At 39.3% G+C, this 24,177-nt stretch overlaps 1 protein-coding gene across 3 annotated transcripts in view; it reads left to right on the top strand.

Moving 5' to 3' along the window:
* Positions 1-23,770, top strand: part of Ercc1 (DNA excision repair protein Ercc1) — a 28,635-nt gene extending 4,865 nt beyond the window's left edge. The window contains exons 1-6 of one of the 3 annotated variants that reach the window (XM_070090203.1): positions 2,483-2,611; positions 13,778-13,920; positions 15,206-15,348; positions 15,528-15,722; positions 16,009-16,194; positions 23,434-23,770. In XM_070090203.1, the coding sequence (XP_069946304.1) occupies positions 13,788-13,920; positions 15,206-15,348; positions 15,528-15,722; positions 16,009-16,194; positions 23,434-23,673 (897 nt within the window). In that variant the 5' untranslated portion in view covers positions 2,483-2,611; positions 13,778-13,787 and the 3' untranslated portion in view covers positions 23,674-23,770. Of the gene's footprint in view, positions 1-2,482; positions 2,612-3,676; positions 3,808-13,777; positions 13,921-15,205; positions 15,349-15,527; positions 15,723-16,008; positions 16,195-23,433 lie in introns of those variants that run through there. The other 2 variants (XM_053789237.2, XM_053789229.2) reach the window with 2 other exon arrangements.
* Positions 23,771-24,177: the final 407 nt, after the last annotated feature.

Below are 24,177 nucleotides of genomic sequence, written 5' to 3'. Positions count from 1 at the left end.
TCACCTCATTACAGTTTCTCTCCAGCATGCGGTCGACCGTGTTTCCAATTGGGCCACCACACATGGGTTTAAATTTTCCAGCACCAAAACTCGCCAAATTACTTTCACTAGACGCTCTGTCATCTCCGATCATCCTTTGTACCTCTATGGCTCCCGTATCCCTGAACGTGATACAGTCAGGTTTCTGGGACTCCTCTTTGACCGTAGGTTATCCTGGAAACCTCGCATTACCTCTCTGAAGGCAACTTGTCACAGCCGGCTGAACCTTCTTAAAACCCTTGCTCATCTTTCATGGGGAGCTGATCGTCGAACTCTCCTTCACCTACATTCCACCCTCATTTTATCGAAACTTGATTATGGTGACCAGATCTATTCAGCGGCCTCTCCTGCTACTCTCTCTAGCCTTAACCCCATTCATCACCAAGGATTACATTTATGCCTTGGTGCTTTTCGCTCTTCCCCTGTTGAGAGCCTCTATGCAGAAGCGAACATTCCATCCTTATCCGATCGCCGTGATGCCCATTGCCTTCGCTACTATGTACGCTCTCATGATCTCCGCAATCCTTCCATTTATAGAATGGTCACTGATATTAGTAGACATTCTTTATTTGTTTGCCGCCCCTGTTTACTCCGTCCCTTCTCTCTTCGCCTACATTCGCTCTTGTCTTCTCTTCAATTACCACCTTTCTATGTTCATGTAGCATCTCACTTTTCCCTACCCCCCTGGGAAGTTCCAGCTGTTCGAATCTGTTCTTTCTCTCTCCCTTGCTCGAAAGCCCAACTGCCTATGGTCGCTTACCGCTCTCTTTTTCTTGACCACTTCCACTCTCATTCTCATGCCATTGCAGTGTACACAGATGGCTCTAAGTCTTCTGATGGCGTAGGATTTGCAGCAGTGTTTCCGGACAGCGTCGTACAAGGGCATTTACTATCTTCGGCTAGTATTTTTACTGCTGAATTGTATGCCATTCTTGCAGCGCTTATCCGTATTGCATCTATGCCTGTGTCATCATTTGTGGTTGTCTCAGACTCCCTTAGTGCTTTACAGGCTATACAGAAATTTGATACACCTCACCCCTTAGTCCTCCGTATCCAACTTTGGCTACGCCACATCTTTACCAAGCATAAAGATATTGTTTTTTGTTGGGTCCCTGGTCATGTTGACGTACAGGGCAATGAACAGGCAGACACTGCTGCGCGGTCAACAGTACATGACCTACCAGTTTCATATAGAGGTATTCCATTTACGGACTATTTTGCTGCAATAGCTACCCACCTTCACACCCGTTGGGAACAACGTTGGTCTGCTATGCTCGGTAACAAACTTCAATCTATTAAACTGAGTATAGGTTACTGGCCGTCTTCTTGTCACTAGTGTCGAGGTTGGGAGACTACTCTCTCCTGTCTTCGCATTGGCCATACTCGTCTTACTCATGGATATCTCATGGAGAGGCGCCCTGCTCTTCTCTGTGAGAATTGTCAGGCTCCCTTTTCAGTCAGCCACATTCTGTTGGACTGCCCACTTTATCAACGAGCACACAGAATTTACCTCCATCGTCGTCTTCGCTCCGCTACTCTCTCTTTACCTTCCCTTCTCGCTGATGGACCCACCTTTCATCCGGACTCTCTCATTGACTTTTTGACAACAACTGACTTACTTCACAAACTCTGATGCCTTCAGGCCTTTCTACCTCAATCTCTTACTACCCTCTACCCCTGCACTATCCCCTGCCCTGCTATTTTCTGTAACCTGATCATCCCTCCCCCCTTCTGCCGCCCAATACCCTCGCTTCCTTCCCTACCCTGCAGCGCTGTATAGCCCTTGTGGCTTAGCGCTTCTTTTTGATTATAATAATAATAATATAGTAACTCGTGTGTTAGTGCTGGGGCCCACAAAGGAAACAGTCATTGTCCAGATGGAAAATCAAGAACCCATATGGAATTGTCACTGACTTTTTTGGGGGGTTATCCTAGGTAATTTATACATAAGTTATACTGTGCAAGATAATTGTATTTGTGTGTACCTGTACCTAAATAAACTTATTCGCTTCAAGTTTTGTCGTGGTTAGAAATTAAAACCAGCATTTTTAACGCCGGAGGGTTAGCCTCCCAGGATAACCCAAGAAAGGCAGTGTCTTTGAGGGACTATCTGTCTTATTTCCATTAGGGTCCTCAATCTTGTCCCCCAGGATGTGATCCACACCAGTCGACTAACACTCAGGTACCTACTTGCTAGGTGAACAGGACAATAGGTGTAAGGAAACATGTCGAAATTTTCTTCCCCACCGGGAATCGAACCCAGACCTTCAATGTGTGAAACAAGAGCTTGCCAGCTGACATCAGTGACATACTACTACATAGAAAGCCACTTGTTATGCAGAGCATTTTGAACAAATTAGGTCAGTTTTGTCCCAGGATGCGACCCACACCAGTCGACTAACACCCAGGTATCCATTATTAGTGATGGGTGAACATAGACAACCGGTGTAAGGAAACACGTCCGATGTTTCCATCCCTTTGCCAGGAATCGAATCTGGACCCTCACTGTGTGGAGCGAGAACTTTTGCCACCAGGCCACGGGGCACTTTGACTTTTTTGGGGGTTATCCTAGGTAATTTACACTGTATAATTGTACTTATGTGTTCCTGTGCATAAATGAACTTACTAATGAGTTTGTAGTGCCTGTAGTAGGTGTACAGACCTCAAACATCTTTTTATTATACAGCAATAAGGAAGTGGAAGGATTGCCTGAACATGCCAATACTAGTAGCATAAACCAGGTCAGGAAGAGAGCTAAAAGGTTCCTAATCATTAATGACTTTCAGTGGCAGTAAGATACTTAAATGATTCTGAGATTGTAACTCCATATTGTATTGTGTTCATTAGCTGTATATAGAACTTGTAATATGTATAAATTGACTAATACAGTTTTTCATGATGCAACCATGCTTGGTGGTCTGATAAAGACCCATTGTATTTTTTTTTTTTTTTTTTTGGCATTACCACTCACAGGCTAATCATGAAGTACACAATAAACTAGCTGCACAGGCATCACAACTAACTAAAAGTTCCTAATTAATGAAGCTACAGAAGGCGAGGAAAGTGATTTTTTGTGTAGTTAACTGTTGTGTACTTATTATAGTCAGCTGATTTCCTCTATTAAATGTTCATGTAAAGTACTAAGTTTACTTTATCCCTAGTGTATCTGTTGTAACTGATTTCATGCAGTTAATTTATTAGTTTATTTTATTTGTACGATTATAATTCTTGATCGATTTCTACTGTATCTAGTAACTAGGCTGCTAATAAGCTATTACAAGAACTGCATTGGAAATAAGTTACTTTGTCTGATTTTTTGTGGTTATCCTAGGTAATATACACATAAGTTATCATGTAATCATCCAAAACTTGTTTAATTGTATGTACTTATGCATAATTGTACCTAAATAAACCCACTTATGCATGTATGTATAGAGTGTTTTCATGTGACTTTGTAAACTTCCATGTTGGTTGCATCTGATAGTACACATGTTTAGAAGTGTGAGGTTTAAAAAAAAAATTGTTAACATAGTTAATTTGTTTTCAACATGAGCAGTATGGTATATTTGTAGTTATTGGTTGTTGTAATAAGTTTGATTATGATTCACATTTAAAGTGTTACAAACTCCCTAAAGTGATCAAAAATCAAGGTGTGCTTGTGAAAAGCTATCAGAGAGATGACTGGTGTAGATGTCACACCTACAGCAAAACTTTGAGGAAAAAATCTTGAAAACATAATACTAGTGTTTTCAGCACATTTTATATCAGGTAAGACTTCTATGTTTTAGTGTTTTAACTAAACATTAGTGACCTGCTATACAGGTACAATGTGCTGCTAATATGAACCCATCTTTGTGTACAAATAATCCATGGTTGTACATACAGTTATTCAAATACAACTGTTAACTTACTGGGTATATCATACATCGTTTGAACCATAATGTGTAGTTGTGCAAGCGAAGATGACATATTAAATGTCCATTACAGTGCCCCATGGCTTGGTGGCAAAAGCTCTCACTTCACACAGTGATCGTCCGGGTTCAGTTCCTGGCGAAGGGGTGGAAACATTGGATGTGTTTCCTTACACCAGTTGTCTATGTTCACCCATCAGTAAAATGGGTACCAGGGTGTTAGTCGACTGGTGTGAGTTGCATTCTGGGACAAAACTGACCTAATTTGCCTGAAATGCTCTGCATAACAAGCTGCTTTCTATATACTAGTAGTATGTCATTGATGTCAGCTAGGCCTGTATACCTTGTACATGTACTTGTAGTAAATAAAGATAGTTATTATTATTATTATTAGTAGTAGTAGTAGTAGTAGTAGTAGTATTTATTTATTTATTTACCCTGAAGATGCTGAAGCATTAATTTTTTAAAATGACTATGGAATAAGTCATTAAAATACTTATGTAACTAGAGTAAGTTTCGTAAACACATGCAATAACTCATAACTGTTAAATTTAATTGTATTAATATTTGTTGTTAAATAAGTCAGAAAAACTTTGCCATGACTGGGAATTTATCATAAAACCTTTTAAATCTTCAGGTGTGTAGAGACTAGATGAAAATACCAAGTAGTTAACAGGACAAACTCTCACTATTATATATTTTACCTGTTATATAATTAATCCTTTAGTCATTCTTCTGACAGATTCTCTTCTTGAATGGGTATTTATTTCATATAAAACAAATGTTTTGAAAACATTTAAAGGAAATTATTTTCCAATCCCAATAACTTATTAATTTAGTTTAAATTAAAATCAGTTTAAATCATGTAAAAAAGACCAAAGAATTCAAAGACAGCGGAAGAAACCTTTCTCAAGCCATATACGTATCATATAATCGAGGTAAAGTCCCCCGCATTCAAATAAATGCAGATTTAACCATTACCAATTTTATGTAAAATCCTAATCTGTACTAGGAAGTACCCTAACATTTTCTCATAAAACAACTTCATCCATTTCATCATACAGTATGGATCTTCCACTACAGTGGACCCTCGACCAACGATGGCATCGATTAACGATAAATCCAACTAGCGATACATTTTAATGCAAAATTTTTACCTCGACTAGTGCTAAAAAACTAGGCCAACACTATTCATTCCGTCTGAGACGCATCCACTTCTGGCCAGTGTTTACAAGCCAGCCAGCCACCGCGGTCACTTCCAAGCATACAATCGGAACATTTCATATTATCACAGCCTTTTTAGTGATTGCACCTGCAAAATAAGTCACCATGGGCCTCAAGAAAGCTTCTAGTGCCAACCCTACAGCAAAAAGGGTGAGAATTACTATGGATATGAAGAAAGAGATCATTGCTAAGTATGAAAGTGGAGTGCATGTCTCCGAGCTGGCCAGGTTGTACACAAAACCCCAATCAACCATCACTACTATTGTGGCCAAGAAAACAGCAATCAAGGAAGCTGTTCTTGCCAAAGGTGCAACTATGTTTTCGAAACTGAGATCGCAAGTACTCGAAGATGTTGAGAGACTATTATTGGTGTGGATAAATGAAAAACAGATAGCAGGAGATAGCATCTCTCAAGCGATCATATGTGAAAAGGCTAGGAAGTTGCATGACGATTTAATTAAAAAAATGCCAGCAACTAGTGGTGATGTGAGTGAATTTAAGGCCAGCAAAGGTTGGTTTGAGAGATTTAAAGGGAAGGGAAGTAACCCTGGAAAAGGACTTGCCACCTCAAGTCCTAATGGAAGGGGATTCCCCTTCTAAACACTAACACCATCAACACTCTCCTCTCCTCCCATCCCATCAATCATCACCAGATCTTCAATAAAGGTAAGTGTCATGTAAATGTGCATGTCTTCTTCAGTTTGTGTGTATTAAAATTAATATTTCATGTGGTAAAAACAATTTTTTTTTCATACTTTGGGGTGTCCTACACGGATTAATTTGATTTCCATTATTTCTTATGGGGAAAATTTACTTGACTAACGATAATTTTGACTAACGATGTGCTCTCAGGAACGGATTAATAGCGTTAGTCGAGTGTCCACTGTAATCGGTTGTAACTTAACTTTATGTCTTTTTTCTTTTATTTGGTTGAAGACCGGCTTCATTAACCCTTTGAGGGTTTTCGTCGTACTAGTACGTCTTACGCGTAGGGGTTTTTGACGTACTAGTACTCATAAATTCTAGCGGCCTCAAATCTAGTGGGAGAAAGCTGGTAGGCCTTCATATGAAAGAATGGGTCTATGTAGTCAGTGTGCACAGTCTAAAAAAAATCCTGCAGCACACAGTGCATAATGAGAAAAAAAAAACTTTGACCATTTTTTTTTAATAAATCAGCGACTTTGCAGTGTATTTTCGTATGGTATTTATTGTTGTATTCTAGTTTTCTTGGTCTCATTTTATAGAATGGAAGACATATTACAGAAATTGAGATGATTTTGACTGGTTTTACAAAGAAAGGTGCCTTGAAATTGAGCTCAAAGTAGCAGAAATGTTCGATTTTTACCAAACTTCAAAAGTAAACAAATCGTGCCAAGCGTGCAATACACGTCAACTGGTGAGTCTAATATTCTTTCACAAGTGCACCAATAATATTTATACCATTTTTTACACTAATGCAGTAGTCTGCATATCAGTAAATCTTATATTTTTTGTGAAAATAAAAATTCAAAGTGGAAAGCAAAAGAATATAAGAAGGGCCTTGAGACATGACTAATGACTAGAGGAAATGTCATTTTAGTGCCAGGAATGTCTTTCTTGTTTATTCTGGACCCTATTCGGAAATTGGCATCTTTTGAAATTTGTGTGAAATTGGCAAAATTGTTAAATTCTGACCACTGTACTGGATAGTTGAATTTCATAAATGAGTGGTTTCTTGCACCCATTCGATATAAAAAATGGAGTTCTAGCGAAATATTCAAGTTTTTTGTCGACTAGTACAGTGAAATTGGCCGAAAATGGGGCTCAAAGTGGGCAAAATCGCCGATGCGTAAACATCGCCGAGACCGGTAACTTTGCGAAAGCATAATTCCGTAAGTTTTCTATCAAATTTCAAACTTTTGGTGTCTTTATGATCGGGAAAAGATTCTCTATCTTTTCATAAGAGAAAATAATTTTTTTTTTTTTTTAAATTTGGCCGACCCTGAGAACGAGTTTCGGAGAGGGCCTGTCGACCCTCAAAGGGTTAAGTCTGTATATGTAGTGTTAATTCAGTACAGTACTACAAGATGCCACTTCGATTATTTCATTGTTAATGTAATCTTACAATTTAAAGTAAACATTTTACAATAGAAGTATCTAAATTATTCACACATTTCTTTAAACACACATTGCATTTTGTTTACAAAACATATGTAGAAGAAAAACTTTATAAAACTGGGATGCTTAAATGTGCGTGGATGTAGTGCGGATGACAAGAAACAGATGATTGCTGATGTTATGAATGAAAAGAAGTTGGATGTCCTGGCCCTAAGCGAAACAAAGCTGAAGGGGGTAGGAGAGTTTCAGTGGGGGGAAATAAATGGGATTAAATCTGGAGTATCTGAGAGAGTTAGAGCAAAGGAAGGGGTAGCAGTAATGTTAAATGATCAGTTATGGAAGGAGAAAAGAGAATATGAATGTGTAAATTCAAGAATTATGTGGATTAAAGTAAAGGTTGGATGCGAGAAGTGGGTCATAATAAGCGTGTATGCACCTGGAGAAGAGAGGAATGCAGAGGAGAGAGAGAGATTTTGGGAGATGTTAAGTGAATGTATAGGAGCCTTTGAACCAAGTGAGAGAGTAATTGTGGTAGGGGACCTGAATGCTAAAGTAGGAGAAACTTTTAGAGAGGGTGTGGTAGGTAAGTTTGGGGTACCAGGTGTAAATGATAATGGGAGCCCTTTGATTGAACTTTGTATAGAAAGGGGTTTAGTTATAGGTAATACATATTTTAAGAAAAAGAGGATAAATAAGTATACAAGATATGATGTAGGGCGAAATGACAGTAGTTTGTTGGATTATGTATTGGTAGATAAAAGACTGTTGAGTAGACTTCAGGATGTACATGTTTATAGAGGGGCCACAGATATATCAGATCACTTTCTAGTTGTAGCTACACTGAGAGTAAAAGGTAGATGGGATACAAGGAGAATAGAAGCATCAGGGAAGAGAGAGGTGAAGGTTTATAAACTAAAAGAGGAGGCAGTTAGGGTAAGATATAAACAGCTATTGGAGGATAGATGGGCTAATGAGAGCATAGGCAATGGGGTCGAAGAGGTATGGGGTAGGTTTAAAAATGTAGTGTTAGAGTGTTCAGCAGAAGTTTGTGGTTACAGGAAAGTGGGTGCGGGAGGGAAGAGGAGCGATTGGTGGAATGATGATGTGAAGAGAGTAGTAAGGGAGAAAAAGTTAGCATATGAGAAGTTTTTACAAAGTAGAAGTGATGTAAGGAGGGAAGAGTATATGGAGAAAAAGAGAGAGGTTAAGAGAGTGGTGAAGCAATGTAAAAAGAGAGCAAATGAGAGAGTGGGTGAGATGTTATCAACAAATTTTGTTGAAAATAAGAAAAAGTTTTGGAGTGAGATTAACAAGTTAAGAAAGCCTAGAGAACAAATGGATTTGTCAGTTAAAAATAGGAGAGGAGAGTTATTAAATGGAGAGTTAGAGGTATTGGGAAGATGGAGGGAATATTTTGAGGAATTGTTAAATGTTGATGAAGATAGGGAAGCTGTGATTTCGTGTATAGGGCAAGGAGGAACAACATCTTGTAGGAGTGAGGAAGAGCCAGTTGTGAGTGTGGGGGAAGTTCATGAGGCAGTAGGTAAAATGAAAGGGGGTAAGGCAGCCGGGATTGATGGGATAAAGATAGAAATGTTAAAAGCAGGTGGGGATATAGTTTTGGAGTGGTTGGTGCAATTATTTAATAAATGTATGGAAGAGAGTAAGGTACCTAGGGATTGGCAGAGAGCATGCATAGTTCCTTTGTATAAAGGCAAAGGGGATAAAAGAGAGTGCAAAAATTATAGGGGGATAAGTCTGTTGAGTATACCTGGCAAAGTGTATGGTAGAGTTATTATTGAAAGAATTAAGAGTAAGACTGAGAATAGGATAGCAGATGAACAAGGAGGCTTTAGGAAAGGTAGGGGGTGTGTGGACCAGGTGTTTACAGTGAAACATATAAGTGAACAGTATTTAGATAAGGCTAAAGAGGTCTTTGTGGCATTTATGGATTTGGAAAAGGCGTATGACAGGGTGGATAGGGGGGCAATGTGGCAGATGTTGCAGGTGTATGGTGTAGGGGGTAGGTTACTGAAAGCAGTGAAGAGTTTTTACGAGGATAGTGAGGCTCAAGTTAGAGTATGTAGGAAAGAGGGAAATTATTTCCCAGTAAAAGTAGGCCTTAGACAAGGATGTGTGATGTCACCGTGGTTGTTTAATATATTTATAGATGGGGTTGTAAGAGAAGTAAATGCGAGGGTCTTGGCAAGAGGCGTGTAGTTAAAAGATAAAGAATCACACATAAAGTGGGAGTTGTCACAGTTGCTCTTTGCTGATGACACTGTGCTCTTGGGAGATTCTGAAGAGAAGTTGCAGAGATTGGTGGATGAATTTGGTAGGGTGTGCAAAAGAAGAAAATTGAAAGTGAATACAGGAAAGAGTAAGGTTATGAGGATAACAAAAAGATTAGGTGATGAAAGATTGGATATCAGATTGGAGGGAGAGAGTATGGAGGAGGTGAATGTATTCAGATATTTGGGAGTGGACGTGTCAGCGGATGGGTCTATGAAAGATGAGGTGAATCATAGAATTGATGAGGGGAAAAGGGTGAGTGGTGCACTTAGGAGTCTCTGGAGACAAAGAACTTTGTCCTTGGAGGCAAAGAGGGGAATGTATGAGAGTATAGTTTTACCAACGCTCTTATATGGGTGTGAAGCATGGGTGATGAATGTTGCAGCGAGGAGAAGGCTGGAGGCAGTGGAGATGTCATGTCTGAGAGCAATGTGTGGTGTGAATATAATGCAGAGAATTCGTAGTTTGGAAGTTAGGAGGAGGTGCGGGATTACCAAAACTGTTGTCCAGAGGGCTGAGGAAGGGTTGTTGAGGTGGTTCGGACATGTGGAGAGAATGGAGCGAAACAGAATAACTTCAAGAGTGTATCAGTCTGTAGTGGAAGGAAGGCGGGGTAGGGGTCGGCCTAGGAAAGGTTGGAGGGAGGGGGTAAAGGAGGTTTTGTGTGCGAGGGGCTTGGACTTCCAGCAGGCATGCGTGAGCGTGTTTGATAGGAGTGAATGGACACAAATGGTTTTTAATACTTGACGTGCTGTTGGAGTGTGAGCAAAGTAACATTTATGAAGGGGTTCAGGGAAACCGGCAGGCCGGACTTGAGTCCTGGAGATGGGAAGTACAGTGCCTGCACTCTGAAGGAGGGGTGTTAATGTTGCAGTTTAAAAACTGTAGTGTAAAGCACCCTTCTGGCAAGACAGTGATGGAGTGAATGATGGTGAAAGTTTTTCTTTTTCGGGCCACCCTGCATTGGTGGGAATCGGCCAGTGTGATAAAAAAATAATAAAATGTAACCAATATGGCCACTCATCAGGGTAACAGGTGAAATTGTCATATCTGTGAACTCTACTCTTTAAGGAATGTGTGCCTTGGTGCCAATGAAGGGCTTGATCTTGGGAAATGAAGTTATCCTCCACTTCCTTGGATCAAACCCAATTGCCTTCCATTCCCCATTCCTCAAATGTAGTATGACCTCTGAGGATTGAGTGTTTTCCCATACACATAAAAATAGCAAATATATATGTATGTGTATTAGACCAGTGAAATTTTCGTTCCACAAGTTTTATTTTGTTACACTGTTCTTAAGTAACATTCAGACCAATTTTCAGGAAATTTTGTTCAATTTTAGGGGTTGCACAAAAAGGTGTATCTCGCCGACAGAAGAGAAACTGAAGAAATTTTAATTTTTGTTCCTCTTTCACATAGCATAGCTCCAGTTTTCTCTGAAAGCAGAATGACTGAATCAATAACCAGTTTTTAGCGCTTTGTTGAGCGCGAAACGAGCGAGTGATTATATGTGCATTGAATAGGAGATACCACTCAATTTAAATAAAGCACATGTTTGTCATGAATTCTTGGATGAGAAATAGTCGGTTTTGATCGACCCTCGCCAACCACTGGATTATGTATTCAACTGAAAATGGGTGTTTTCCCCAGCTTATTACTCCCACTGAAAGTTGAAAAAAACGTTAATGTAAATTCTTAATCGTATTCTCCCATCTTTTCTCTTTTGAATTCAGTAAAGAAAACATAGTGTCACAACAGAAAATCTCACGCAGTTCGCTTCTCAAGTTGAACAAACATCGAAATTTGACCAAACATCTCCTCAAATACCGTGGTTTTCTGGGGGGTTCCTGTGGAATTTCGGTGAGAAAACGGTTAGTAACAATTTATTTCATGAGACTGTCAGATTCAAAAGGTCTCCATCTTATATAGGGAAAAAGTTATTAGCCTCTCAAAAGCATCTGGTCATGTTGGGTGAAGTCAGGTTGTGTCAAGTCGCTCATTTCTCACACCATCTGCCAGTAAGACGTCGCTGCACTCACTCTCTTTTAATAATGCTTCCTCGTGCCTACTTGAATGATGAAATAAGGTGGGACTTCAATCTGCCCCTCTAAAATTTAGCAATCACCCTCCTTCATTAGTCTCTCCTTGGTCGGAGCAGGGAAGCTGTGACGGTGATCCACCATGAGGTGAAGAAGGTACTGTTTCTGCTCCTTGTCCTTGGTCAGTAATACATTGAAGGTCTGAATGAGGGAAACAGCCCTTTATGCTGCGTTGTTCACAACCTTCAAAGAGCCTGCAGACTTCTTTATTTCCAGGAATGTTGTGTTTGTCTCCCACATTTCGGGGTCTTCATTCAAGAAGGAAGATTTTTCCTTCCCCTTCCTCTGCTCAGCAATGATGGTAAACATCTTCAGCGTCCTCTTAGTCATGAAGTCCTCCAGTCTGACTCCGATCTCTGGTACACCTTGCAAGTGATGGGGGCACCTTGGTTTCTTTTCCCACTCTAGGTTGGTCATGATCTTGAGCTTTGTCGCAATGTCCACTTTCTCATCAAAGAATGCCAATCCAACCAGGTGCTTCGCCAGATACTAGAGATGGCATGCAAAGGTGATGACAGCAGCATTCATGATCTCTTTGTCCGGATACACTTGAAGGGTTTGGAGGAAGTCCAAGTCATTGCGAGAGCCTTGCACGCCATGCAGAGCCTTGTTCCAGAACAGGACGTAGATCAAGGCAACGAAAAGTGAGAGTAGGTTCTGCTTCAGGTGAAAGAATTGTGACATGCGAAGTATGTCACCTCGCGTCGGAAGCCAGGCAGTTGAGAAAACTTGAGGGGACACCCTACTAATCACCATTCCGATGCACTTTGTGTACCCAGTGCTGAGGATGCCATCTGCGATAGAGAGAAACCAAAGATGAAGTTTTGCGAAACTTTTAAATATGCATGAAATGATCCAAATTTTGGCACACAATTCAGGCTCATATAGTGGAATAAAAATTACATTGTGGAGTGCACTTCCTTTGAAGTTTTAAAATTAACATGTATTTTTGGACCTGTCTAATGTGTATGCATTTATATATATATACATGTATGTCAGACTGAGAGCCTATAAACTCAAATAAAGCATGCTCACACATTTATAATTATGTCAGACTGCATGTCCGCAGACTCAAATAAAGCACACATATAAGTATGTATGCAAGTCTGTACATTCATCTTAAACTCAGATACATATATGCTCAATCTATAGTTTCAAGGAGGTCAGAGGAGGCAAGGCATGCCCTTATAGAGAGATGAACAGTTTGCAACAGTAGTTCATTTATTACCTTATGGTGAGAAGAGATGGGGAAAATACGTATTACTGTAGAAAGGGTGCTTTAAAAAGGGAGACATTAATAAAGTACTGAGGGTGTCGAACCAGGTAAGAACCAGGAATAATGGATTTAAGTTGGATAAATTTAGATTTAGAAAGGACATAGGTAAGTACTGGTTTTCTAACAGAGTTGTAGATGCGTGGAACAGTCTTCCCAGTGGGGTGATAGAGGCTAGGACCTTGGGTAGCTTTAAGAAGAGACCGGACAAATATATGAGTGGGAGGGGCTGGGTTTGATTGGTGTCAAGGGGTACGGGAGTTATTTCTTGAGTAGCTTTAGGTAGATGTCGTTTTGATAAGGACCTGCCTCGTATGGGCCAGTAGGCCTTCTGCAGTGTTCCTACATTCTTATGTTCTTATGTTCTTGTTAACCAGTATTTTTTTTTCATAAATGGCAGGGGTATTTCTCCCTTTTATCTAAATTTGTTTTGACTTTTAGCTAATGCCCTTATATTGCATTATGAATACCATTTGTGAAATGTGAATAATTGCCTTTGATTTGTGTTGTACAGTATGCCATAAATATTTAGTGTAGGGGCTGGTGTGAGCTCAGCCAAAATTTCCAGTTTTAAGTTACTAAGATTGCTAGTTTCTGCAGATTGAAAAAAAATAAATGATTTTGTGTACAGTATATTTTAGCCAAATCCAAGTGCTGTATTTAGGTAAATTTTCTTATTGGATCACCTTGCCTTGGTGAGAAATGGCCAATGTGTTAAGAAAAAGATTAGGCACATAATACAATTTGTTCTGCTCAAGCTGCACTATTATCATTCAGTTAGATCATAATTTGTTTAAGGAATTTTAAAGTCTAATTTAATATCTAAGCTTAATTCCCATCAGATTAGTAATTATGTCTGAACTAGAGGAAGAAATTGGACAACAAGGAAACTCAGATTCAAATTCTACAGAAAACAGAATTAAATCTGGTTACATTGACATTGCCAAAAGACAGGATGAAAATGGTGCTAAATCATCTTTCTCCAGTAAGTGCATTAAGTACCATTAGTTCTCTTTCTCAGTATGCCCTCTTTTACATTAATATAATATAATATACTTAAGATTATTCATCTTAATACACTTTCTTACCTCACTTGATGCTGTCCTCCTATTCTTAGATTAAACCTGATTTACCTCCCATTTCTCAAGTGCTGTGTAGCCCTGATGGGTTAATGCTTAGCATAAATACAATAATATTTTATGTTTTTCACTTTTCTGAAGATGGCAACAAATAATTAAGAATTATGACATCCACATACAATTGTGGGGAAAGAAAGACCTGCCTAGCTAGCATGGGCCATTAAACAAATTATAGTGCTGTGTTTTTATGTAGGTTTTTATAAGTTTTTAGATTAATCTGAAGTATTTGGCATTGTAGTAGTATTGTATAATATAAATGTAGTGATGTGTAATATAAAGATAAATGTGTATATCAAATGCAAATTGACATTTTGGGAATTTTGGTTAAGAAAAGGTGAAGTCAAGAGATAGTGTGTGTGTGTATCAGGTATACAGAATGCAGTAATTGAGAAACAGGAATACTACTGCACTTTACATTAAAGATAAGAGATGTCAAAAGAGAATACAGTAATGGCATATTGAGACAAAAGGAATTTAAAGAATTTTAGAATTGGTGAGGAAGCATGGTAACTGCCAATAGGATGTTTGCAAAAAACTGCCTCTCTTTTGTTATGTTTTTTTATCATTTTACATTTATAAAGGTATTTTAATAAACAAAAACTTATTAAGCTTGAAGACATTGAAATTGAGGTGCTTCATTTGAAATTTAATTGTTACACTAAAAACATTCATACAAGAAAATCTGTTAAAAAAATAAAGGAGCAGCCTACATTACAGTATACTTTTATTTATTAAAGACAGGTGTAAATTACACTACAGTACTTAGGTTGATGCCAGTAAGGCCCCTAATGGAAGTGCCACATTAATTTTATTTTTAGGTTATCCTAGACTAATATACAAAAATTATTAATAATGTGTGCCTACAACACCTGTGTACTTTCAGAAGAACCATTGTACATGTACATATGACTGTACTGTAAAATTATTTGTAGATTTCCTGAATAAAGCCTATCTTTGTCTCAAGACGAATTTTCCCTATGGTAAGTCCACTGTTAATCACTTAAATTTTAATTCACTTACTATACTGCTGTGTTTCTTCCCTCCCTAACACTCCCCACAAACACACTATCCCATAACCTATACCAGATATTTTTCCTCATTTTCAAAGTACAGTGCATAATTTTCCAACAGAGGCATTCAGTAACTTGAAGAAATCAGAATTCTATGAGGAACCTCCATCAGAGGTGAAAACAGCAGGAGAAAATGCTGCAAAATCTTCAGGGGCTGGAACAAAGCCTTCTGCAAAGAACTGTGTCATTGTTAGTTTAAGGCAAGTAAGTGGTCTAAAACTACAAATTTCCATTAATTTACTCATTTGGTATTGCGTTGGGCATATAGAATGATTAAGTTTAATGTACTTTCTCTTATCCTTATTGATGTAATTGGCATCCTGATATTTTATTTCTCGTTTTAAGATTTTTTGTTGAAATTTATGAAACTTTCTTCTTCTCAGAGGGGTAATCCAATACTTAAATCTATTCGTAATGTTCCTTGGGAGTATGGAGAGATAATTCCTGATTATGTTATGGGAGCCACCACTTGTGCCATGTTTTTGAGTCTACGTTACCACAATCTCAACCCAAACTACATTCACGACCGACTCAAACAGCTAGGCCGTCAGTACAAGCTGCGAGTTCTGCTAGTGCTTGTAAGTAAAGTGATATTTAGAATAATCTTTATTAAACAAAATGGTTAATGTGCTTATTAAATTATTTACCTTGAGATTTGTCTAATATATATTTATGTACTGTATTTTTAACAGCGGGAACTCAAATGCCTTTCACTTATTTGCAGAATAAATTAATTTTCATTTAAACATATGAAGGCGGACTGACTGACTTGAAATTTTTTTTGCTTGTTTATACACTTCGTGTTGAAAACATGACAGTTGAGATTTTTGGGCCAAGAATTAGTCAATAGTTTCTCATCTTCAGGTTGATGTTAAGGATCCACATCATGAGTTAAAGCAATTAACCAAGATCTGTGTGATGGCAGACATGACTCTGATGCTAGCATGGGACCAAGAAGAGGCAGGGCGCATTATAGAAGTATACAAGATGTTTGAGCACAAGCCACCTGACCTTATAATGGAGAAACAAGAATCCAATCCATACTCAATGGCAAGTAGATTTTGTATTTTTTTGCTAGCTCAATTCATAATACTTATTTCTGAATTATATATTCTGCAAATTTATACCTCTTAATTAGGCTTTGCATTTTTGGTATGCATGCCTTGACCACTGGTTGTCATTTCTCAAGTAATGTAAATCTTCTTCTTTCAACAAATCGGCTATATCCCACCGAAGCAGGGTGACCCAAAAAGAAAAATGAAAGTTTCTCTTTTTAACTTTAGTAATATATATACAGGAGAAGGGGTTACTAGCTTCTTGCTCCTGGCATTTTAGTCTCCTCTTACAACACACATGGCTTAGAGGAAGAATTCTGTTCTACTTCCCCATGGAGATAAGAGGAAATAAACAAGAACAAGAACTAGTAAGAAAATAAAAGAAAACCCAGAGGGGTTTGTATGTATAGTGGTACCTCAGTATACGTCTGCTTTGGAATAAGTCCAACTTGGTATACGTCCTGTTTGGACGTGGAAATTTTTGCTTGGTATACGACCTTTGTTTGGAATATGACTCGTGTGCTAGAACTTGTATGGGTCAGAATGAGTCACAACACTGCGCGCTAACCTTGAGACAAAGCCACAGCTGGAGGAATTTGTGGTCAGAAGCAGTGGCTGAAAGGGATTTTGAGGGCTTTGAGGCTGTGCTTATAGTGGAGGATATTGTCTCTCTGGGCAGGTCCATGGGTCTGGATGTGAGTGATGGTGATGTGGAGGAGTTATTGGAGAGGCAAAGGGAAGAGCTGACCACTGGGGAGCTGCTCGGAAGAGGAGATAGAGGAAGCCCCTACTTCATTAATCAAGGAAATCTTTGCCAAATGGATAGATGTCAAAAACTTTACAGAGAAGTACCACCCAAACAAAGCCCAAACAAGCTGTAATAGCATTGTCTGGAATGACCAAACAATGTCACATTTCCAAAACATCCTGAAGAGAAGGCAGAAGCAAAGTTCTTTGGACAGATTGTTAGTAAAAGTCAAACCTGGTGAGCTTCAGCCAGATCCAAATAGGGAAAAGAGACAGGAAAGAGAAGGGGAATCTCCTTCCAAACAATAACATTTCCTCCTCCTCCCTTCTCAGCACTATTCTAGTAGACACTCGACTCTTTTCAGCAAAGTAAAGTGAGGTTAAATTTGCATTTATTTCATCTAATTCTTTGTATTTTATTATTAAGCAGTGTTTAAATTACATGTGTATTTTAGTATTAAGCAGTGTTTTAATTATTTATACAACCCCATCAATGTATAATATGGCAATAACAATAGGATTTTTTTTTTTCATGGGAATGGATTAATCATTTTCCGAATATTTCTAATGGGAAAATTCGTTTGGTATACATCCTGTTTGGTATAAATTCTAGGTCCTGGGATGGATTAAGGATGTATACCGAGGTACCACTGTATATGCTTGTACATGCATGTATAGTGTGACCTAAGTGTAAGTAGAAGTAGAAAGACATAACTGAAACCTTTCATGTTTATGAGACAGAAAAAAAGACACCAGCAATCCTACCATCATGTAAAACAATTACAGGCTTCCATTTTGTACTCACTTGGCAGGATGGTAGTACCTCCCTGGGTGGTTGTTGTCTACAGCCTACTACCTTGAGTAATGTAAATCTTTCTTTCTTTCAACACACTGGCCGTATCCCACCAAGGCAGGGTGGCCCAAAAGGAAAAACGAAAATTTCTCCTTTTACATTTAGTAATTTATACAGAAGAGGTTACTAGCCCCTTGCTCCCGGCATTTTAGTCGCCTCTTACAACACGCATGGCTTACGGAGGAAGAATTCTGTTCCACTTCCCCATGGAGGTAAGAGGAAATAAACAAGAACAAGAACTAGAAAAAAATAGAAGAAAATCCAGAGGGGTGTGTATACAGTGGTCCCTCAATAATCGTCCGGCCTGAAAGTCGTCCATTTCGGAAATAGTCCTGTTTTTTTCATCAAAATATTGGCTCGCAAATGGTCCGGTAACTCGCTAATAGTCCTTCGTCCCGAACGCGTACTCACGCTCTGAGCCACCTCGGCCTTTCCTTCCCAGCCAGTGTGCCATTGTTTACCAGTGAGCGACGGTCCCCTTACATGCTCCAGCGAAATATTTCATAATACAGTGGACCCCCGCATACCGTTGGCATCACATAACGGTTAACCCGCATACCGCTTGCTTTAATCGCAAAAATTTTGCCTCGCATACCGCTTAAAAACCCGCTCACCGCTGTTCGTCCGAGACGCGTCCAATGTGCACCCTCAGCCAGCCTCACGTGTGCCGCCCGTGCCATTGTTTACCAGCCAGCCTCCGCGGTAACATCCAAGCATACAATCGGAACATTTCGTATTATTACATTGTTTTCAGTGCTTTATCTGGAAAATAAGTGACCATGGGCCCCAAGAAAGCTTCTAGTGCCAACCCTACAGCAATAAGGGTGAGAATTACAATAGAGATGAAGAAAAAGATCATTGATAAGTATGAAAGTGGAGTGCGTGTCTCCGAGCTGGCCAGGTTGTATAATAAACCCCAATCAACCATCGCTACTATTGGTGGTACAGCTGCTGCTGCTGCTGCACTGTCAGCTGCTGCTGCTGCTGTAGCATCGTCTGCTGCTGCTGTAGCATCGTCTGCTGCTGCTGTAGCACTGTCAGCTGTTGCTGCTGCTGTAGCATCGTGTGCTGCTGCTGTAGCATCGTCTGCTGCTGCTGCTGCTGTAGCATCGTCTGCTGCTGCTGCTGCTGTAGCATCGTCTGCTGCTGCTGTAACATCGTCTGTTGCTGCTGTAGCATCGTCTGCTGCTGCTGTAGCATCGTCTGCTGCTGCTGTAGCACTGTCAGCTGCTGCTGCTGCTGTAGCATCATCTGCTGCTGCTGTAGCATCGTCTGCTGCTGCTGTAGCATCGTCTGCTGCTGCTGCTGCTGTAGCATAGTCTGCTGCTGCTGTAACATCGTCTGTTGCTGCTGTAGCATCGTCTGCTGCTGCTGTAGCATCGTCTGTTGCTGCTGTACCACCGTCAGCTGCTGCTGCTGCTGTAGCACCGTTGTTGGTGTGGCTTATTGAGAATACCAAGAAACAATTAACCCCAGAGGATTTGCCACCCAGGATAACCCAAGAAAGTCAGTGTCATCGAAGACTGTCTAACTTATTTCCATTGGGGTCCTTAATCTTGTCTCCCAGGATGCAACCCACACCAGTCGACTAACACCCAGGTGAACAGGGAAAAATGCCTGGAACTAGTGCTCATATTGGTGAATTTAAAGCCAGCAAAGGTTGGTTTGAGAGATTTAAGAATCGTAGTGGCATACACAGTGTGATAAGGCCTGTTCTGGAAGAAAATGCCAAACAGGACCTACAGTACTCAGGAGGAAAAGGCACTCCCAGGACACAGTGTCTCATCAGTCATTGCTGCATCTTCAATAAAGGTAAGTGTCATTTATTCTTCATTTAGTAGACTAGTACATGCACAATATATACTGTGCATGTACTACTCTACTATTGTGCATGTATCCTTCTCTTTGTGTGTAGGAAAATGTATATTTCATGTGGTAAAAAATTTTTTTTCATACTTTTGGGTGTCTTGCACGGATTAATTTGATTTCCATTATTTCTTATGGGGAAAATTCATTCGCATACCGATTATTTCGCATACCAATGAGCCCTCTTGCACGGATTAAAATCGTTATGCGGGGGTCCACTGTATTCCATTTATTTTAGTGCTTGAAAGTTATTTAAGTGCTAATAAGCTACCATGGCTCCAAAGAAAGCTCCTAGTGCCAAGCCTTTGGTAAAGAAGGTGAGAAATACGATTGAATTTAAGAAAAACATCATTGAACAATATGATAGTGGCGTACGTGTGGGCGAACTGGCCAGGATGTATAACAAATCCCATACAACCATATCTTCCATCATAGCCAAGAAAAAGGAAATCAAAGACGCTGTTGTTGCAAAGGGGGTAAATATGCTGACAAAAATGAGATCACCAGTACTCGAAAATGTTGAGAAGTTATTATTGGTGTGGATAAATGAGAAACAATTAGCAGGAGATAGTCTTATGACGTCGCTTATTTGTGAAAAGGCTAGGCAGTTGCATGACGATTTGGTAAAGAAATTGCCTGCAACTAGTGGTAATGTGAGTGAATTTAAGGTCAGCAAAGGCTGGTTTGAGAGATTTAAGAAGCGTACTGGCATACACAGTGTGGTAAGGCATGGTGAGGCTGCCAGTTCGGACCACAAGGCGGCTGAAAAATATGTGCATGAATTCAAGGAGTACATAAACAGTGAAGGACTGAAACCTGAACAAGTATTCAATTGTGATGAAACAGGCCTCTTTTGGAAGAAAATGCCAAAGAGGACCTACATTACTCAGGAAGAAAAGGCGCTGCTAGGACACAAGCCTATGAAAGACAGGCTGATGCTAATGTTCTGTGGTAATGCTAGTGGGGATTTCAAAGTGAAGGTGTTACTAGTGTACCATTCTGAAAATCCCAGAGTGTTCAAGAAAAACAATGTTATGAAGAGTAAATTGTGTGTGTTTTGGAGATCTAATAGTAAGGCATGGGTTACAAGGGACATTTTCGTCGAGTGGTTCAATGTAGTGTTTGGCCCTAGTGTGAAGAATTACCTCCTGGAAAAGAAATTGGATCTCAAGTGCCTCCTAGTAATGGACAATGCACCTGCTCATCCTCCAAACTTGGATGACCTAATTCTGAAGGAGTTTGGGTTCATCGCAGTAAAGTTCTTGCCCCCAAATACCACTCCTCTCCTCCAGCCCATGGACCAGCAGGTCATTGCAAACTTTAAAAAACTCTACACCAAAGCAATGTTTGAAAGGTGCTTGAATGTGACCTCAGACACTCACTTGACCCTATGAGATTTTTGGAAAGAACACTTCAGTATTCTCCATTGCATAAGCCTTATAGGTAAGGTTTGGGAGGGAGTGACTACCAGGACTTTGAACTCTGCTTGGAGAAAATTGTGGCCAGATTGTGTCCACAAGAGGGATTTTGAAGGGTTTAGGGCTGACCCTGATGAGCCTATGTCAGTTGTTAAATCCATTGTGGCACTGGGGAGTTCCATGGGGTTGGATGTGAGTTTGGAGGATGTGGAAGAGTTGGTGGAGGACCACAACAAAGAGCTAACCACTGAGGAGCTGCAAGAGCTTCAGCAGGAAGAGCAACAGATCGCAGCTCAGAATCTTGCTGCAGAGGAGGAGGAAGAGAGATGGAGGAAGGTGCCTTCTTCAGAAATTAAGGAGATTTTTGAAATGTGGGATAGGATGGAAAGATTTATGGAGAAACATCACCCAGAGAAGGATGTTGCAAGCCATATCAGCAACTTGTACAGTGACAGAGTCTTGGCCCATTTTAGGGAAGTTTTAAAGAGACGCCAGAAACAGAGCTCTCTGGACAGTTTTTGTGCGAGACAAGACTCCAGTGATTCTCAAGGTGGTCCTAGTGGCATTAAGAAACAGAGAAGAGAAGTAACCCCAGAAAATCAATTGGTACCCGAGGTGTTAATGGAAGGGGATTCCCCTTCCAAACAGTAAATCATCCAATCTGTCTCGTTCTCCAGTCTTCCATACACAAAGAAGAATTGCCAATAAAGGTAAGTGTTATTCTGTTAATGTTTAATTCATCATGTGCCACTGTGTTGTTTATGTACTACATTTATATTTCATGTAAAAAATTTTTTTGTTTTAATACTTCTGGGTGTCAGGAACGGATTAATTGAATTTACATTATTTCTTATGGGGAAAATTGATTCGTAAATCGTCCATTTCGATAATAGTCCCACTTCCAGGAACGGATTATGGACGATTATTGAGGGACCACTGTATATATGTTTGTACATGTATGTATAGTGTGACCTAAGTGTAAGTAGAAGTAGCAAGACGTACCTGAAATCTTGCATGTGTATGAGACAATAAAAAGACACCAGCACAACCCTACCATCATGTAAAACAATTACAGGCTTCCGTTTTACACTCACTTGGCAGGAAGGTAGTACCTCCCTGGGCGGTTGCTGTCTACCAATCTACTACCTAGAAGTAATGTAAATATTATTTTAAATTTTACTATGCCCACCTTACCTGTATCAGTTCATCTTAATGAATGTGGTTTATTACTAGTAAATTATAATGGAGGGTCTATCTGTGATGAGCAATATGTTTACTATTGTGTAGGTGAACATAAAATGGTTGCTGACTCATGTTGATAATCAAATACAGTACACAATTAAAAGATACTAGGAATTTGTATTTTGGATTATGCAAAATGAGGAATTGCATGTGAAAGTGGAAAATTAAATGGGGGTGGAGATCTCACTTATAAATTAACTTGTCATAAAGGGACATAAACCCCTCAGCATATTGGACTAATAGGGAAGATTTTCCATGTGTCTATTAAATCAGAATAAAGTTATAGAAATTGCAGAAGAAGCACTAAGGTACTTTATTGTATACCTAATATAGTACTATCCATATAATTTACAAATATGTATACTGCAATTATTATTGAAAATAAATGTGTTGTAAGTACAGTTTAGAGAGTGGATTTTGTTATTTCTTAAGTTATTTATATTGAGGGTTTACCTGTATGTTATAGACCAATTTGAAAGTCTGTATTAACTCTTTATTTCAGTCAATATAATCTTGAATGTCTGCTTTTAATGAGGATTTATAAGCATTCATTTGTAACTGATTTAGTTGCTAACACACAGGGTGACATATTTTTTTTTTTTTTTTTCAACAAGTCGGCCGTCTCCCACCGAGGCAGGGTGACCCAAAAAAGAAAGAAAATCCCCAAAAAGAAAATACTTTCATCATCATTCAACATTTTCACTACACTCACACATTATCACTGTTTTTGCAGAGGTGCTCAGAATACAACAGTTTAGAAGCATACACATATAAAGATACAAAACATATCCCTCCAAACTGCCAATATCCCAAACCCCTCCTTTAAAGTGCAGGCATTGTACTTCCCATTTCCAGGACTCAAGTCTGATTATATGAAAATAACCGGTTTCCCTGAATCCCTTCACTAAATATTACCCTGCTCACACTCCAACAGATCGCCAGGTCCCAAGTACCATTCGTCTCCATTCACTCCTATCTAACACGCTCACGCACGCTTGCTGGAAGTCATATATAAAGTAAAAATAAAATATACTGATAGAATATACGTATATACAATATTTGAAAAAGTCCAATGATATTTTGAAAATTTATTACTTACTTTTTTCAGCTTATTGATTCCCTAACATCTATCAAGTCTATCAATCGTACAGATGCCATGACACTCTTATCAACCTTTGGTTCCCTAGAAAAGATTGTGCAGGCAACTGAGGACGAGTTGTCCATGTGTCCAGGCCTAGGTCCTCAGAAAGCTTCTAGGCTTCACAAGATACTGCACCAAACCTTCAAAAAACCACAACACCAGAAAAATAAACTAGAAAAGCAGCCTTCCAATAACTCTGCAAACTAAGTGACTTTGCAAGGTCTTGAATCTTCGGAATAAAGTAAAATGTAAGGTACTGTAATTATTTTTGTATATTTTTAGGGAAATATAATGCTAAATTATGGTTTGCATTTTATTTAGACCTTTTACATATAAAGATTAATAGAAATATTCTAAGTACAGTTTATGTACTTGTTATGTATGAAAGGAAATTTATTATTATTAATATTACACAGAATTATTATTTTTTATTAACACATTGGTCATTTCCCACCGAGGCAGGGGTGACCCAAAAAAAGAAGAAAAACTTTCATTGTTCACTCCATCACTGTCTTGCCAGAGGCATGCCTACACTACAGTTAAAAAACTGCAACATATCAACACCCCTCCTTCAGAGTGCAGGCACTGTATTTCCCATCACCACAACTCTAAGTCCAGCTAACCAGTTTCCCTGAATCCTTTCATAAATGTTACTTTGCTCATGCTCCAACAGCACATCAAGTCATGAAAACCATTCATCTCCACTTCCTC

Source organism: Cherax quadricarinatus, chromosome 31, assembly GCF_038502225.1.
Source record: "Cherax quadricarinatus isolate ZL_2023a chromosome 31, ASM3850222v1, whole genome shotgun sequence".
NCBI lineage: Eukaryota > Metazoa > Arthropoda > Malacostraca > Decapoda > Parastacidae > Cherax > Cherax quadricarinatus.
The sequence above is the reverse complement of the archived record's forward strand: the minus strand, read 5'-3'. Positions and strand labels throughout refer to the sequence as shown.